Below are 19,847 nucleotides of genomic sequence, written 5' to 3'. Positions count from 1 at the left end.
TGCCAAGAATATCATCATAAAAATTTTCACCAGGGTCAAAGATTTTCATCTTTGAATTTATACAGTATATAATAGCAAAATGCAGCTCTTACATAAACCATAGTTTATTGGTTCATTCAAGCTGTAAAAATATGACTAACATTTCATCTGGTCAACCACCTTAAAGGTTAACTCTTGTTTCCTATTTCAGATTTTATTCTAGGTGAACTGTTCTGGGCAGATTCTATTTACCTATTCTGAACAAACCACAAACTGTTTCATTGCTCACTCTGACTATTAAGAACATACTGACTTGCTGCCTGCTCTGCTGTTTAATTCATTCATGCTGAGAGTCAGGCATGAAGACAGAATTTTAAATGTGACATTTGCAGGCTGTTAGGTCATTTAAGCTCTGACAACACCAGGGAATTCCTGACATATAACTGGACCTGATTACCAACCACAGATAGGCTACCAAAAGGGGCAAATTTCTTATCATTTTTGGTAATTTCTCATAGAATTTTAATATTCAATTTTAATGTTAATGAAAAGATCTATATAGCCAACATTTTAAAGTAAAAGCCTGTTTCTTTTAATAAACTCAACCTGGAACTTCTTCTAATCAATCCATATCTGCTAAATAAAAATTCTTTTGATTGGCAAAGACATAAGGAAAAACTCATAATAATAATTAACATTCATGAAAATTCTGACAAATTCTGACATTTAAGGGCTTTTAAAATTTCCCATAATCTATAGCCTCTGAAAAATCTGGTAAGTCTAAAGGCCATAACTCTCACCAACAGATCACTTAAAATTCTTCGATTCTAGTCCAGCAGGGCAGACTTTATATGCTGTCAAAATTACGGTACCAAATCTAAGTTTAAAAACTTACCACACTGCCTTCTTTAAGATTACAGTTATGTAAAAGGGATGATAGAGTCATTAAAATTGGAAATGAAAAAATTACCCACATGACATTTAGAATTATACTTTACAAGAGTTGATAATGGGGTGGGGCAGAGGAAGTAGGGAGAGACTGCTTTTTCATTTTAGCTACTCAAAAAAATTATACCAAATGATATTTTTTCAACTTTTTCTTTGTCACTAACAAGTACCGTATACAATGGTGCAAATGAGCGTTCTCTGAAATTAACACTTGTTGTTAAGTAATGTGCAAAAGATAATTCTGATTCTACCCTGTATTTTACACAAGCAAGAATTCTACTGTTACACAGCAAGTAGCCTTTTAATATTGTGCTTTGAATGAGATTTCCAACTGTAATAGGTGGAGTCTAACTAGGGCTAGACGGCCTGGAATGCCTTTCAGCTATAGCACATTGATTCTGAAGAACCTAACAAAAGCAATTACTTTTCAGAGATTAAAATTATTGTTTCTTTCAAAAGAACAAAATGGAAAGCAAACCTGGTGTATTATCTGAGCTACAGGAAGTTGTTCAGCATATTTCAGAGGTTCCATTAGTTCCTCATCCATCAGGTCTTTCTTATAGCTGGAAAAAAATTGAGAAACACAAAGCCAAGGTAAATATTATTTTTAAATATGCCAAATATTTAAATATGCCAAATGTGAAATATATTAAAAATATATATCAATATGAGATTCTGAAATAAGCAGTATTTGTCAATAATCTATGAAAAAACACCTAATGACAATTTTTAAATGATATAACCATGAATACATTCAGATTGCATTTAATTACTATTTAATAAGAGTAGCTAACATCACCTAATAGTCTCAGATCCTGTTTTTCACTCTGAGACTTAAAAATGTTTAAGAACTCCATGTTCACTGCATATGCTTTTTATCATAGTATTTAAATAAAGGTCTTCAAAACCTGGCTCCAACCATTCAAGCCTCATCTCCAGCAACTCCTTCTCTACGTCCAAGTCAATAGTTTCAGCCATTCCAACTAGTGGTCACCTGCCCGTGGGCTTGGCATTTCCATGATTCTGATTTTCTCCACTGTGTTTCCTGTTTGGACTAACCACAACTCCTTCTTTCTTTACTCTTCTTTCAAATATAATAATTTATTTAGATGCATGTAGGTACATTTTTTACCTCCTTGAAGACAAAAATTATGTCTTATTCTTCTTTGTATATCCAATGTTTACCATATTATACTCAATAAATGTTTGCTGAATGAATGTATGAATAAAGCGAAGACAACAATAACTCTGAGAGGTTATTCTACATGGAAAATATTTTCTTTAATATCTATATTTACAATGAGATGCAGAGTTGATACAACTCATACCTAACAGGGTATAAAACAGTAAAGTGCAGAGTAGGAATAAAAAATAAAATCTCCCCAAATGAAGAGAATTAGAAAAAATATTCTGAAAAAAGTACTGACCCTTTTCAAAATAGCAAATAAACATTAGATTCATTAGATTACAAAACAGTAAGACCGAAACACATTTAAACTTTCACTTACCTTTTATTCCTGTAAACTACACATCACCTTATCAACTTCAAATCAAATTTAAAAATTGAAACATTGAATTATCTTGAAAAATAATAAAACAAGACTAGTATAAGTCTCCAGGGCTGTAGTTAAGAAATCTGATGATGAGAAATCTGGAATCTCTCCCAGTACAAAGGCAGATATACAAATAAGGACACAATTTTGTATATAAGAGTATAAGAAACCTCTTAGCTAAGTAAAAGTTTGTGCATACTTTGCAGATTAGCATAAAAATAATTAATTTGGGGGAACTTTGAAGACTCTCACTAATGATGAAAAAAACTGTCTTAAAACATTGTTTTATATAGAGAGAAAGTAGAACAGTGGTTTCCAGGGGCAAACGAGGGGAGAAAGGGGAATTACTGTTTAATGGGTACAATTTCAGTATTAAAAGGTGATAAAAATTCTGGAGATAGATGGTGGTGATGGTTACAGGATAATGTTAACATACTTAATGCCACTGAACTGTATGCTTTAAAAGGGTTTAAATGGTCAATTTTATGTTTTGTATATGCTGTGGGCTGAACTGTGTCCCCTCAAAATTCATACGTTGAAGCCCTAACATTGAGTACCTCAGAATGTGACTGTAACTGGAGACAGGATCTTTAAAAAGATGATTAAGGTTAAATGAGGTCATTAGGGTAGGTCCTAACCCAATATGATAGTGTCCTTACAAGAAACGAGGATGCAGAGAAAGACAAAGTAAAGACCATGTGAAGACACCAGGAGCAGATTTGACCATCTATAAGTCAACAAGAGACGCCTTATAAGAAAACAATCCTGCCAGCACCTTGACCTTGGACTTCTAGATTCCATAATTGTGAGGAAATAAATTTCTGTTGCTTAAGCCACTCAGTCTGTGGTACTTTGTTATGGCAGCCCTGGCAAACAAATACAGTATATATTACCACAATCAAAAATAAAATAAATATTCATTGACCAAAAAACCCACATTATTTTAAAATATTTCACAATGTACATTTAAAAAGTCTCTCTACATTTTTAGGTATATAAAACATATACAAGCAACAAGCAACAAAAGGAAAATAGATATATTGAATATTATCAAAATTTAAAATTTTTGTGCTTCAAAGGACACTACCAAGAAAGTGAAAAAAACCCCAAAAATGGGAGAAAATTTTTGTAAATCATATATTTGAACAGATTTGTATCAAAAATATATTACAGGAACTTAATGAAACTTAAAAGTTTTTGCACAGCAAAGGAAACCATAAACAAGACGAAAAGAGAACCCTCAGAATGGGAGAAAATTTTTGCAAATGAAGCAACTGACAAAGGATTAATCTCCAAAATTTTCAAGCAGCTCACGCAGTTCAATAACACAAAAACAAACAACCCAAACCAAAAATGGGCAGAAGACCTAAATACACATTTCTCCAAAGAAGATATACAGATTGCCAACAAACACATGAAAGCATGCTCAACATCACTAATCATTAGAGAAATGCAAATCAAAATTACAATGAGGTATCACCTCACACCAGTAAGAATAGCCATCCTCAAAAAATCTACAAACACTAAATGCTGGAGAGGGTTGGAGAAAAGTGAACCCTCTTGCACTGTTGGTTGGAATGTAAATTGATACAGCCACTATGGAGAACAGTATGGAGGCTCCTTAAAAAACTAAAAATAGAACTACCATACGACCCAGCAATCCCACTACTGAGCATATAACCTGAGAAAACCATAATTCAAAAAGAGTCATGTACCACAGTGTTCATTGCAGCTCTATTTACAATAGCCAGGACATGGAAGCTACCTAAGTGTCCTTCGACAGACGAATGGATAAAGAAGATGTGGCACATATATACAATGGAATATTACTCAGCCATAAAAAGAAACAAAATTGAGTTATTTATAGTGAGGTGGATGGACCTAGAGTCTGTCATACAGAGTGAAGTAAGTCAGAAAGAGAAAAACAAATACCATATGCTGACACATATATATGGAATCTAAAAATAAAGGTTCTGAAGAACCTAGGGGCACGACAGGAATAAATACGCAGATGTAGAGAATGGACTTGAGGACACAGGGAGGGGGAAGGGTAAGCTGGGACAAAGTGAGAGAGTGGCATGGACATATATAACACTACCAAATGTAAAAATAGATAGCTAGTGGGAAGCAGCCACATAGCACAGGGAGATCAGCTTGGTGCCTTGTGACCACCTAGAGGAGTGGGATAGGGAGGGTGGGAGGGAGGGAGATGCAAGAGGGAGGAGATATGGGGATATATGTTTATGTATAGCTGATTCACTTTGTTATAAAGCAGAAACTAACACACCATTGTAAAGAAATTATACTCCAATAAAGATGTTTAAAAAAAAAAAAGTCTTGCAGTTGCTTAGAAAATTTTCAAAGGAATTTCCTAGTGGTCCAGTGGTTAGGACTCAGCACTTTCACTGCTGTGGCCGGGTTTGGTCCCCTTTTGGGGAACTAAGATTCCTCAAGCTGTGTGTGACCAAAAAAAAGAAAAGAAAAATTTCAAACAAAAAAAAATTCTTGGTTGATGCATACTGAAGTGTTTATGTGAACTGTCATGATATCTGCAGCTTACTTTCAAATGGTTCAGAAAAAATAAAACAAAAGAAAATGAGGAAAATGAATGAGTTTGAAATTTTTTGTAACAACTACTTTACAGATTTTTTTTCCAGTAATTGATATCTAGTCTCATAGCATTGTGGTCGGAAAAGATACTTGATACGATTTCAATTGTCTTAAATTTACCAGGGCTTGATTTGTGACCCAAGATATGATTTATCCTGGAGAATGTTCCATGAGCACTTCAGAAGAAAGTGTATTGTTGTTTTTGGATGGAATGTCCTAAAAATATCAATTAAGTCCATCTTGTTTAATGTATCATTTAAAGCTTGTGCTTCCTTTTTTATTTTCATTTTGGATGATCTGTCCATTGGTGAAAGTGGGGTGTTAAAGTCCCCTACTATGATTGTGTTCCTCTCGATTTCCCCTTTTATGGCTGTTAGCATTTGCCTTATGTATTGAGGTGCTCCTATGTTGGGTGCATAAATATTTACAGTTGTTATATCTTCTTGGATTGATCCCTTGATCATTATGTTGTGTCCTTCTTTGTCTCTTGTAATAGTCTTTATTTTAAAGTCTATTCTGTCTGATATGAGAATTGCTACTCCAGCTTTCTTTTGATTTCCATCTGCATGGACAATCTTTTTCCATCCCCTCACTTGCAGTCTGCATGTGTCCCTATGTCTGAAGTGGCTCTCTTGTAGACAGCATATATACGGGTCTTGTTTTTGTATCCATTCATCCAGTCTGTATCTTTTGGTTGGAGCATTTAATCCATTTACATTTAAGGTAATTATCGATATGTATGTTCCTATTAACATTTTCTTAATTGTTTGGGGTTTGTTATTGCAGGTCTTTTCCTTCTCTTGTGTTTCCTGCCTAGAGAAGTTCTCTTAGCATTTGTTGTAAAGCTGGTTTGATGGTGAATTCTTTTAGCTTTTGCTTGTCTGTAAAAGTTTTAATTTCTCCATCAAATCTGAATGAGATCCTTGCTGGGTAGAGTAATCTTGGTTGTAGGTTCTTCCCTTTCATCACTCTAAATATGTCCTGCCACTCCCTTCTGGCTTGCAGAGTTTCTGCTTAAAGATCAGCTGATAACCTTATGGGTATTCCCTCATAAGTTATTTGTTGTTTTTCCCTTGCTGCTTTTAATATATATTTTTTGGTATTTAATTTTTGAGAGTTTGATTAATATGTGTCTTTGCGTGCTTCTCCTTGGATTTATCCTGTATGGGACTCTGTGCTTCATGGACTTGGTTAACTATTTCCTTTCCCATATTAGGGAAGTTTTCAGCTATAATCTCTTCAAATATTTTCTCAGGCCCTTTCTTTTTCTCTTCTTCTTCTGGGACCCCTATAATTCAAATGTTGGTGCATTTATGTTGTCCTGAAGGTCTCTGAGACTGTCCTCAATTCTTTTTATTCTTTTTTCTTTATTCTGCTGTACAGTAGCTATTTCCACTATTTTATCTTCCAGGCCACTTATCCGTTCTTCTGCCTCAGTTATTCTATTGATTCCTTCTAGAGAATTTTTAAGTTCATTTATTGTGTTGTTCATTATTGTTTGCTTGCTCTTTAGTGCTTCTAGTTCCTTCTTAAATGTTTCTTGTATTTTCTCCCAAGGTTTTGGATCATCTTTACTATCATTACTCTGAATTCTTTTTCAGGTAGACTGCCTATTTCCTCTTCATTTGTTTGGTCTGGTGGGTTTTTACATTGCTCCTTCATCTGCTGCACATTTCTCTGTCTTCTCATTTTGTTTAACTTACTGTGTTTGGGGTCTCCTTTTCACAGGCTGCAGGTTAGTAGTTCCTGTTGCTTTTGGTGTCTGCCCCCAGGCCTAAGGTTGGTTTAGTGGATTTTGTAGGCTTCCTGGTAGAGGGGACTGGTGCCTGTGTTCTGGTGGATGAGGCTGGATCTTGTCTTTCTGGTGGGCAGGTCCACGTGGTGTGTTTTGGGGCGTCTGTGAACCGATTATGATTTCAGGCAGCCTCTCTGCTAATGGGTGGGGTTGTGTTCCTGTCTTGCTAGTTGTCTGGCACAGGGTGTCCAGCACTGTACCTTGCTGGTCATTGAGTGGAGCTGGGTCTTTGCATTGAGATGGAGATTTCTGGGAGAGCTTTAGCCATTTAATATTACTTGGAGCTGGTAGGTCTCTGGTAGACCAATGTCCTGAACTCAGCTCTCCCACCTCAGAGGCTCAGGCCTGACACCTGGCTGGAGCACCAAGACCCTGTCAGCCACACGGCTCAGAAGAAAAGAGAGAAGGAAAGAAAGGAAGGAAGGAAAGAAGGTAGGAAGGAAGGAAGGGAGAAAGGAAGGAAGGAAGGAAAGAAGGAAGGAAGAAAGAAAGGAAGGAAGGAAGGAAGAAAGGAAAAGTTATTAAAATAAAAAATAATTATTAAAAATAAAAAAATTTTTAAATTAATAAAAGAAAAGAGCAACCAAACGAAAAAACAAGTCCACCAATGATAACAAGCACTAAAAACTATACTAAAAAAAAAAAAGAACCCTAGGACAAATGGTAAAAGCAAAGTTATACAAAGTCACACAAAGAAGCATACACATACACACTGACAAAAAGAGAAAAAGGAAAAAGATATATATATATTGTTGCTCCCAAAGTCCACGTCCTCAATTTGGGATGATTCATTGTCTATTCAGGTATTCCACAGATGCAGGGTACATCAAGTTGATTGTGGAAATTTAATCCGCTGCTCCTGAGACTGCCGGGATAAATTTCCCTTTCTCTTCTTTCTTCGCACAGCTCCCGGGGTTCGGCTTTGGATTTGGCCCCGCCTCTGCGTGTAGGTCGCCAGAGGGCGTCTCTTCTTCGCTCAGACAGGACAGGGTTAAAGGAGCAGCTGACTCGGGGGCTCTGGCTCACTCAGGCCGGGGATAGGGAGGGGTACAGATGCGCGGCGAGCCTGCGGCAGCAGAGGCCAACGTGATGTTGCACCAGCCTGAGGCGCGCTGTGCGTTCTCCCAGGGAAGTTGTCCCTGGATCACGGGACCCTGGCAGTGGCGGGCTGCACAGCCTCCCAGGAGGGGAGGTGTGGATAGTGACCTGTGCTCGCACAAAGGCTTCTTGGTGGCTGCAGCAGCAGCCTTAGCGTCCCGTGCCCGTCTCTGGGGTCTGTGCTGATAGCCGCGGCTGGTGCCCGTCTCTGGAGCTCCTTTAAGCGGCGCTCTTAATCCCCTCTCCTCGCGCACCAGGAAACAAAGAGGCAAGAAAAAGTCTCTTGTCTCTTTGGCAGCTCCAGACTTTTTACCGGACTCCCTCCCGGCTAGCCGTGGCGCACTAACCCCCTTCAGGCTGTGTTCACGCCGCCAACCCCAGTCCTCTCCCTGGGATCCGACTGAAGCCCGAGCCTCAGCTCCCAGCCCCCGCCCGCCACGGCGTGTGAGCAGACAAGCCTCTCGGGCTGGTGAGTGCTCGTTGGCACCGATCCTCTGTGCGGGAATCTCTCCGCTTTGCCCTCCGCACCCCTGTGGCTGCGCTCTCCTCCGCGGCTCCGAAGCCACCCGCAGTCTCCGCCTGCGAAGGGGTTTCCTAGTGTGTGGAAACCTTTCCTCCTTCACAGCTCCCTCCCAGAGGTGCAGGTCCTGTCCCTATTCTTTTGTCCCTGTTTTTTCTTTTTTCTTTTGCCCTACCCAGGTACGTGGGGAGTTTCTTGCCTTTTGGGAGGCCTGAGGTCTTCTGCCAACGTTCAGTAGGTGTTCTGTTGGAGCTGTTCAACATGTAGATGTATTTCTGATGTGTTTGTGGGGAGGAAGGCGATTCCCCACGTCTCACTCCTCCACCATCTTGAAGGTCTACCTCTGCAGGATTTTTTTAAAAAATGCACTCAAAGTGTAATTCACAAATAATCTTGGGTATCACTATAGACTTTGGAGTTTTTTACTTATTCAATGTCCCACAACAAATTAAATTACTCATTTTGAATTTCTTGAAAATATCCATCATTTTCTTCCCATAATGTTTCTAAAAGGTATGATGTCAAACTGATTTTCTTTCCACTTTAATTATTTTCATTTTTAATTTATTTTAACAATAAAACTATTTTTGGGGGCTTCCCTGGTGGTGCAGTGGTTGAGAGTCCGCCTGCCGATGCAGGGGACACGGGTTCGTGCCCCAGTCCGGGAAGATCCCACATGCTGCAGAGCAGCTGGGCCCATGAGCCATGGCTGCTGAGCCTGTGCGTCCAGAGCCTGCCTGTGCTCCGCAACGGGAGAGGCCACAACAGTAAGAGGCCCGCATACCACAAAAAAAAAATAATAATAAAAAAAATTAAAAATAAAATAAAATAAAACTATTTTTTGGCTTGGAGGCTCTGGTGGTCTTTTCCTTTTATTTTAAGGTCTAATACTAGGATATAGGATATAGCTAAGAGTCAATTATTCTAGATCAATCAGTTCCCCCAGGCATATAGAAGTCCTTTCAATATGGAAATTCACATCTCCTTTTATTTTACAAAAGTTTGTTTTATTATAATTTTAAATATTATTTCTGTTCATTTTCCATTTGTTTTTCTAGTTCCAGTTCTTGAACTAAATATATTGGATTTTCTCTATCACTTTTCTCTCTGATCTTTTTATCGGTCTTATTTCAATTTCACTTTCTTGACCTTTTCATTTCTATTCTTTATGTCTCTTACTGAACTTCTGGTAATATCTATCTTTCCTTGGGTACCTTGTAATTTAGTTTTTATTTCTGAAATGATTTTTGAGTTTTTTTGTTGATTTCCTTTCCAGAGTTCAGTCAGCTCCTATTTCATACATCTTCCTGTTCATTGTCCATTTCAATTGTGAGTTTTGGAGTGTCTGATTCATGGTGTCCTTTCATAATGCAATTGCTTGTTTAATACAGGTTATTCATATTCAAGTATTGTGTCTTAGTTTTTCTTTTTTTTGTGGCTTTTCTTTTCTTTCTTTTTATTTTTCTTTTCATTCTATGTGTGTATAGGTGTGCTGAGAAGATTTGGTTTTAATTTTCTGTTTTCTTATACTAACTCTGTATGGATGCTGGCTTCTTTTTCTGTTGAAGATTATTTGCACTGGGTTTTTTCAGAATCAGCAATAGTAAGCTATCTTGTGAAGAGGGGAAGAACGGAGATAAGTTGGCTTATTAGGTTTCTCTCAGTTCAATAGCACCCTCCTCTGTGGCTACAATGAAGTGTAGATTCTTTAATAAATGGTACTTTTTGTGGCAGTGGTGGGAACAGAATTTGTCTTTTTTTTGTTTTGCCATTTTTCTTATTTCCCTCGGTCCTTTATCTTCAGCTGCTTCTTTCTTTCCCTTCACTACCAAGCATCCAAGGGTCACGCCCTCCCTCCTTGCAAGGTATCTTCCATTCCCTCAGAATTAATTTCCCAAGACTGTCACCTAAGTCACCCACACTTTCTAAGCCCCATCTCTTCTACCTTCAGTAGCTATGGCTCTGATCAAGTAGTCCATGTTTACAGCATAATTCAGAAACTGAGAAAACTACCAATGTTAATTTCAATTTATATATGTCTTCCATCCTAAGGGAGTCTGAATTTTTCTCCTGCAAAATCATAAAGTTCTCTTTCTTAAAGCCACCCATTACTCCTTTAACATTTTGAATTTTTCCTAAAAGGATGTACTTTTTCTATTATCTTTCCAAGATCCTTCACTAAGACACACTACTTAAATAATTTAACAAGAGAGTAGTTTCTGCATGCAAAACGCTGTATATTCCTTTTCTTACTTTACTGTTTCTTTTTTTAAAAACTGTGCTTTTGAGGAAAACAGTAATAAATGGAATGGAATTTGCTTATACTATGGAAGGATTCTGGATCCAATACAGTGATACTACCATCTTAAATCAAAATGCAAATCCTCTGCATAAGTAAATAAAATACTGCTGGCAAAATTCTGAAACCTGTGAAGTTAGTCTTTACAAACGCTTGTTTCTTTTGTGTTTTTACTCTTTCATATATGCTCAGTGCCCTCAAAAATCTTCCTCCTCTGTGCTGTCCAAGCACTCCTAAAATAATACTGTAAAATTATTTATGGTACCCATATAGAAGGTCATCTCTGATTCAGAAACAGATGAAGTTTTTATTCCATATTGTCATGTTGAGATTAGATTATTCATGATAAAATGACCTAGCTTACTGTGGGCAGAAGACCAAAGCATCTTTTCAAACACTAGAAATATACCCAACAAAAAGAACAGGAAGACAGACACATTGCGCTATGCCAAATACAAACTAAAAATTAAGAACATCAACAAATAATTCAAGACACATGATGTAGTGTAATCCAAAGTCATTAGGAAGGAATTCTCTAAACATATCAAAAATAGGAAGAGAGCCAAAGTTAGTGTTACTTCTTGAACTTGATAGCTTAAAAGAATTATTTGAAACTAAAAGTATATAAAAAAAACAGTTAATTTAATATAATCTTGTTGGGAAAAAACAAGGATAGAAAAATTTCCACTCCTAAGCTGTATTAAAAAGAATGCCCAAGCATTCATCTAATTGACAACACATATTGTAGTGTAAGATATAGTTGACTAACCTGCAACCCTATGACATTCCTGAAAGTTTAAAGACACTCTAAGGGGAAAAAACAAATTTACTGGTCAATAGAGACATACACAAAATGCTATTACAACTCCAAAAATGTCCCAAGTGTCACCAAAGATTATTTTTGTGAAGACAGTTTATATAGAAATGAGACAACAATCTAATGCATCATCTTCCTTGAAATGAGATTCCCCTCCCAAACTCATAGCATCGCCATTCTTCTAACTGTCAAACAAAATTTGTAAGCAAAGATATTAAAACATAACCTTGGCTATTATCTACTTTGAAGAAGCACAAGGAAGATGATGAGCTGGGGAAATTAGACATAATTTGAGATAGAGAACGGAAAGTTAACTCCCAAGAGAATTAATGTTACATTAACTTATGGCCCAACTGTTGAAATACATCTTATTTACCATCAGCTTGCAGTGAGGTATAAAGATGCACATACCAGTTAAAAAAGAATATTTCTCAAGCAATTCAGTAAAGTGAATATAATAAAATCCCAGAAAACCAAGCTCTAGTTCTCACTGAAGGATCTCTTGTCTGGTAGAAGTTGTAGGCAGGCTTTCCTAAAGTTTCCCAAACCAGCAAATGTGTATATATAAGGAATTATCTTTGTAGAGTCAGACAATTCTAAGAGAACAGTGGGTAGTCAAAGGAAAACCTGTCAACTTTACTGAGCACTTACCCTGTATTAGGCAGTCTAGTAGGTACATATAACAAGTTATATATGTGTGTTGTTTAGTCATTTTATTTTGCTTACATATATATGTATACATGAAAAATATGTAGAATATCCATAGTTTCATCAATAAATTATATTCTATATACAAATATAAACAATGAAAATATGTAAATACATATAAAATTGACAAAGAACTCACATAATTCAAACAACCTGATTAAAAAATGGGCAGAAGACCTGAATAGACATTTTTCCAGAGGCATACAGAGAGCCAACAGACACATGAAAAGATGGTCAACATCACTAATCATCAGGTAAAGCCAACTCAAAAGCACAATGAGATATCACCTCACACCTGTCAGAATGGCTATTACCAAAAAGACAACAAATAACAAGTGCTGGCGAGTATGTGGAGAAAAGGAAACCCTGGTGCACTGTTGGTGGGAATGTAAATTGGTACAGCCACTGTGGAAAACAGTATGGAGGTGCCTCAAAAAAATTGAAAGTAGAACTACCACACAATCCAGCAATTCCACTTCTGGGTATTCATCGGAAGAAAACAAAAACACTAATTTGAAAAGATATATGCATCTCTATGTTCACTGCAGCATTATTTACAATGGCCAAGATATGGAAACGACCTAAGTGTCCATCGATAGATGAATTGACAAAGAAGATGGGGGGGGAGTGTACGTGTGTGTGTGTGTGTGTGTGTGTATACACACACACACACACACAATAGAATATTACTCAGCCAAATAAAAAAGAATAAAATCTTGCCATTTTGCCACAACATGGATGAAGCTGGAGGGTATTATGCTAAGAAAATAACTCAGAGAAAAACAAATACTGTATGATTTCACTTACATATGGAATCTAAAAAACAAAACAAATAAACAAACATAACAAAACAGAGTCACAGATACAGAGAACAAACAGGTGGTTGCCAGAGGGGAGGAGGTGGGGGGTTGAGGGAAATAGATGAGGGAGATTAAGAGGTACAAACTTCCGGTTACAAAATAAATGAGCCACAGGGATTAAATGTACAGTGTGGGAAATATAGTCAATAACAATGTAATATCTTTGTATGGTGACAGATGGTAAACAGACTAATCGTGGTGATCATTTTGTAATGTATAGAGATATCAAATCACTATGTTGTATGCTAGGAATTAACCTAGTCTTATAGGTCAATTATACCTCAAACTCATAGAAAAAGTGATCAGGTTGGTGATTACCAGAGGCTGGGGTAGAGAGTGGGGGAATTGGATACAGGTGCTCAAAAGGTACAAACCTCTAGTTACAAACCTCTGTTAACCTCTAGTTAACACTGCTATATGTTATATGTAAAAGTCAGGAGAGTAAATCCTAAGAGTTCTCATCACAAAGAAAAACCTATTTTTTCTTTACCTATTCTTTTCTATCTTTATGAGATGATTGATGCTCACTAAACATTGTGGTAAAGTAAAATCATTATGCCTTAAATGTACACAGTGCTGTATGTCAATTATATTTCAATAAAACTGTAAGGGGAAAAAAGGCCCAGCAAAAAATAAATAAATAATACGTATAATTCAGCCACTTGTTTTTTTTTTTTTTTCATTTAATATGTTTTTGAGATCCAAGCATCTCAATATGATTACCAATCTAGCTCATTACTGTTAATAGCTATATAATATGAAAATGCTCCATTTTATTTAAACATTCCATTATGGATGGATATCTGCTTTCATTTATTTATTATTAGAAATAGTGTTGCAAAAAATATCCTTCCAGGCTACTTTGTCTACATGTGCAAGAGATGCTCTATAACAGGCAAACCACAGCCCACAGGCCAAATCTGGCCTATCATCTGTTTCTGTACGTCCAGTAAGCTAAGAATGGTTTTTACATATTTTTAATGGTTGCAAAAGCAAATCAAAGGGAGAATAATATTTCATAACAAATGAAACTTATATAAAATCCAAATTTCAGTGTCTGTAAATAAAGTTTTACTTGAGCCCATTCATTTGTTAATGTATTATCCATGACTTCTTCTGCACTACAGTAGCAAGAGTATTTGCAACTGAGGCCATTTGACCTACAAAGGCTAAAATGTTTACTAGCTGGCCTTTTACAGCAGAAGTTTGCCAACCCCTGTTCTAGAGTAATTATTTAGAAGTGGGCTTGCAGGGTCATAAGTTATTATGCACATTTTAAATTTTGCTAGTAACAACCAAATTACTATCCAAAGGGGCTGCATCAATTTATACTGCCACCAGAAATGTGTAAGTTCCCATTTCCCTCATCGCCACTTAAGTTTCTACAAGAAACAGTATCTCATTGTTTTAATTTCCATTTCCCTTTCAAAAATATACTTGAATGGTCACTGGACGTGAGTCTTTCTTCTTTTCCAAACTGTATTTCCTTTGGTCATTTTTCTATTGGGTTGTCTTTAAAAAAAAAAAAATCAATGTACAGAGTTATATAATTTGGATAGAAATTCTTTGACATACATGTTGCAAATAATTTCACCCAGAGTTTCTCTTTTAACTTTGTATTTTTTTTCTTTTTTACTATATATGGTATTTTAATTTTGTTGCAGTAATTTTTATTAATCTCTTCTTAGCTATGTTTTGTATGACATCTTTCCCCACTCCTATTTCCCAACTCTTATTAAGTTTAATAATTATTAAATGGTAGAGTCTCTTAGATTTCCTATTACATGGTCTGTAAAAAAACAGGGAAAGTTTGCCTCTTCCTGGTTCTTATGCCTCTGATTTTTCCCTTGTCTTCTTGCATTAGTTGGGACTTCTTGTGCAATGATGAATAGATGGAAATATAATATGCATCCTTATCTCGTCTGACTTTCATTGAGATGCTGCTAAAGATTCACCCTAAAGTATAATGTTTTCTGGTCACTTTAGATACATGGCCTTTATTAAGTCAAGGCAGATCTCTTTTATTTCTAGTTTGCTAAGCCATGTTGCTTTTTTTCATCATTAATGATTGATAAATTTTAATCAGATGCTTTCTCTCATCTACTGAAACAATTACAAAATATTTCTCATTTAATGTAGTGATATGATGAAATACATTAATATATTTTCTAACCCTAAATCATTCCTGCACTTTTAAGATAACTTCTATTTGGTCATGAAGTATTTTTATTTTTACATTACTGGATTTGATTTGGATTTTATTTAAGATTGGTACATCTGTGATCATAAAGAGGTTGGCTCTATTATTTTTTCATACTCTCCTTGTCTAGTTTTGGCTTCAAAATCAACTAGTTCCACCAAATGAGTTAGGCAGCATGCTTTCTTTGTTTATTCTGTTCGTATGTCAGCTCCACATGTTTGGTAAATGTCACAGGTAAAAACTATCTAAGCCTACTGCTGTTTGAAGTTTGTTGACAGAAGGCACATATTTTTTACAATTGATAAAAAAGCAAATTCTTTTACTTGAAGGCTTAATTTATTTCTTTTACTTACTTTTTTCCTAAATCCCTGGTAAGTATTACTTCAGCCACATTCCAAGTGATTTTTATAGCCTTATATAGAAAATGCATCATGTAAACAGCACATTTTGGGGTTTTGTTTTGAATTTAGTATGACGACCTTACTCTTTCACAGAGGGTATTTGGTCTAATTATATTTAATTTAGTCACTGATACAACTGGATTTATTATTACTATCTATTTTCTTTTTCCCATCTATTTGATGTTCCTTTTGCTTTTGAATTAACCAAATATTTTATTAATCCTTTTTTTCTCTATTAACATGGTAATTACACATATATTTACCATTATTATAGTGGTTACATTGGACATTGTAACATCAAACTTTGACTTGTTAATCTAATCAAATGTATCACATTTATCATTTCTCCAATAAGAACAGTATTTTGCAACACTTTGATTCCATTTATCCTAACTCTGCCTTTTGCACTGCTGTTGCCATATATTTTAATTATACAAATATTGTTTAACTCAACATGAGATTATTTTTGGTTTTTGCCCCATTAATATTCACTTATCTTAAATGATACATATGCCTATTCTGGTTCTCTTCATTCCTTACTGAATTTCTGTGTTTCCCATTAGGATCATTTTATTTCTGGCTGAAGAACTCCATTTAGTTTTTATTTTAGTTCAGGTGCACTGGCAACAAATTGTTTTGTTTGAAAACATCTTTATTTCACCTTCATTTTTGGAAGATATTTTTGCTGTGTATAGAATTATAGGTTAGAAGTTTTCTTTCTTTCAGCACTTTAAACATGTCATTCTACTGTTTTATGGCTTCCACTGTTTATGTCAGTATTAAAGGTACTGTGCATTTTCTTCTCTGGTGGGCTTTTTAAGATTTTTCTCTTTGTCTATGATTTTCCAGCATTTTGACTATGATGTGGTTTCCTTCATATTCAGCCTGCTTGGGATTAGTAGAATTAATTGAATCTGATGTGTTTAATATGTTTCATTAGTTTTGCTCATTATCTCTTTATGTATTGTTGCTTCCTTATTTTCAATCTGTCCTCTAGTTTAAGACACTATTTACACACATTACATCATTTTACTGAATCTAATAACATCCCTTACTCTCCTTCCTTCCTTCCTTCCCTCCTTCCTTCTTTTCTTTCTTTCTGTGCTTCAGCTTGGATTTCTTTCTATCGAATTGCCTTAAGTACACTAACGCTGTTTTTTTGATGTAACCAATTTGATGTTAAGCCATTCATTGAGTTCTTCAATTCAGATGCTATATTTTTCAATTCTAGAATGCTCACTTCAATGTTTTAGACATACTCATATTCTCTGGTGAATTCCCTAACTTTTCATCTGTTTTCAAGAATTTTTTTCCCTATTTTATTGAACATATTAAAAATAGGTATTTTAAGGCTATTTTCTACTAACTCCAAGTTCTGAATCACTTCTAGGTCTGCTTCTATATTCTGTTCTGTTTATGTTTTTCTCTTGGTAATAGAGTCATAATGTTCTCCCTTTTATGCACCGAGTAATTTTTTATTGATTGTGTAAAGGACACAGTGCACAATTGTTTAAAGGAAAAAAAAACCTACTGACAATACTTTTCCATCTGAGAAGATCCATCTAAATGTTCTGCTAGGCATTTAGAGAGTGGTGGTCTGATCACTTCCATTCAATCAGGGACTGAACTGAATTAAGACTGCCTTACAATTTTGACAAAACTCAATTCAATCTTTAATTTAACCCTATTTTTATGGTGAGGCCCTTCAAGATTTTAAATTGAAGCCTGGCAGGTCTTTGTCCCCTCAACACAGACAAAATGCAGAAAATTCCACTATGCTTTTCAGAGGTTTCTGGCTTAGATCTTTGTCCTGTTGTCCTGCATAGCTTCAGAATTAGGCACTCCAGCCCCACTGAACTTCCACAAGCTGTACTGGTCACTCTGTCCTCATTAGTGACCCTCTATCAGAGGCCAAGCCCAGATTCCTCTAATACAGAGGTGAACAACGTTTTTCTGTAAAGGGCCAGATAGTAACTATTTTAGGCTTTCTGGCGGAATAGTCTTTATCACAAGTAGTCAACTCTGCCATTATAGCATGAAAGCAGCCACAGACAATATGTAAATGAATAAAGGAATGACTCTGTCTGTTTTCCAAAAAAAATTTTATTTACAAAACAGGCAGCAGGCCAGTCCTGGCCCATGGGCTATAGTGTGCTGATCTTTGCTCTTGCTGCACCCAGAATCAGCAAGTGTATCCAAAGGGAAAGTAGCTGGAAAATGTCAGCGTCAGTTCACCACCATCTCCAGGACTGTCAACTCTGACCTGGCATATTCTTCAGACTCACATCCTGAAGATCTCTATCACTTCAGAAATTGCAAGACTAGTAAATTCAGCTCTTGTTTTCAGAAGTTTTCTCCTTAGCAGTTAGCTTTCCTTTAGCTTCAGAATTTGGCAAATATTTTGAAAAGGAAACTGGTCATGTGATTAAGGCAAATACCTTGAAAGGGAAACTGATTTCTGATTGAGTGACAATTATGCCACTCTAGCTTCACACAATCACCAAAATTTTTGCTGATTTCTCTATCCACAAGCAATGCATGACCCACTGCCTGCACCAAACCCAGATTCTCAACCTTTGGCTTACTCTCAGAATCAGTAAATTAACTCAGTGGAAAAGTGGCTATAGATTTTCAGTTCATCTCTCAGAAGTTCTCCCAAATCGAGATTTTTACCTTCTCAGTCCACATTGCTTCTGAAATCTTTAAAAATGTTATTTTTGTCTGGCTTTTCCAATTGTTCTTAGTGGGATCATAAACCTATGGCAAATTATTTCATCATTCCAGAACCAGAAACTATATCCTACTACTTTTGATATTTAAATTTTTCAGGACTTCCCTGGTGGCGCAGTGGTTAAGAATCTGTCTGCCAATGCAGGGGACACAGGTTTGAGCCCTGGTCCGGGAACATCCCACATGCCGCAGAGCAACTAAGCTGGTGTGCAACAACTACTCAGCCTGCGCTCTAGAGCCCATGAGTCACAACTACTGAGCCTGCATGCCACAACTACTGAAACTCATGCGCCTAGAGCCCACGCTCCACAACAAGAGAAGCCACTGCAATGAGAAGCCTGCACACCACAACGAAGAGTAGCCCCCACTCACGGCAACTAGAGAAAGCCCGCATGCAGCAACAAAGACCAATGCAGCCAAAAATAGATAAATTTTTAAAAATAAAAATAAGATATTTAAAAAAATTTTTTCATTATCACTCAATTCTAAGTATTTTTTAAATTTCCATCGTTATTTTTATTTATTCCAAGAACAACTCAAAGTGTGTTTTTAACTTTCCACACATATATATTTTAAACAATAAAATACATAAAATAAACTTTTTTTGTTATTGATTTTAACAATTATATTGTGATCAGAAAAAAATGCTCCATAAGATTACAAACACTTCACAGTTGTTAAGATGTGCTTTTTGGCCAACTATGGGTCAATTTTTTTAAATCATGTTTGGGCTTGAGAAGAATGTTTATTCTCTAATTGTGAAATCCATCACTGAATTGTGTTGCTCATATCGTCAATTTCAAAACATTTGGGGGAATCTTTTAGCAATTTCTGATGTGACACTGAAATCTTCTACTACAATTGTGAATTTATCAAACTCTTTTTTAAGTATATAAATTTAAAAAATATATATTGTGGCTATGTTATTAGGTAATTAAAAGCTTAAAATGCTTTTATCTTCCTGATGAGTTAAACCTTTGACCATTAGTTGCCCTCATTATGCTTAGTAATACCCTTTCCTGAAGCCTATTTTATCTAATATTAATATAACTATACAAGCTTTCTTTTTGTTAGCAGTTATCTGGTAATCTTTTGATTTTCAGTATGCAATGTCATTCGGTTTTCTGTCTGTAGTTAGATTTCTTTTTATCCTAATTTGATGATCTCTGTTTTAAACTAAGATTAATTCACTTAAATTTACTGTTGTAAGCAACATAATTATTTGTCTTCTTACTTTGCAATTTCCACTCTTCCTGTTTTTTCCGTTTCACCTTCACTCCTTTGCTGCCTCCTCACTGATGTTTTCTAATTCCATTTTTTCTCCTGCAC

At 36.0% G+C, this 19,847-nt stretch overlaps 1 protein-coding gene across 1 annotated transcript in view; it reads right to left on the bottom strand.

Moving 5' to 3' along the window:
* PIGK (phosphatidylinositol glycan anchor biosynthesis class K) overlaps positions 1-19,847 on the bottom strand; it is a 135,613-nt gene that overhangs the window by 35,329 nt on the left and 80,437 nt on the right. The window contains exon 10 of the mRNA XM_007458721.1: positions 1,406-1,490. Coding sequence (XP_007458783.1) covers positions 1,406-1,490 — 85 coding nt within the window. The remainder of the gene's footprint in view (positions 1-1,405; positions 1,491-19,847) is intronic.

The sequence above is a fragment of the Lipotes vexillifer genome, unplaced genomic scaffold (genome assembly GCF_000442215.2).
Source record: "Lipotes vexillifer unplaced genomic scaffold, Lipotes_vexillifer_v1.1 scaffold419, whole genome shotgun sequence".
NCBI classification, from domain to species: Eukaryota; Metazoa; Chordata; class Mammalia; order Artiodactyla; family Lipotidae; genus Lipotes; species Lipotes vexillifer.
This window is presented reverse-complemented; position numbering and strand designations above follow the sequence as displayed.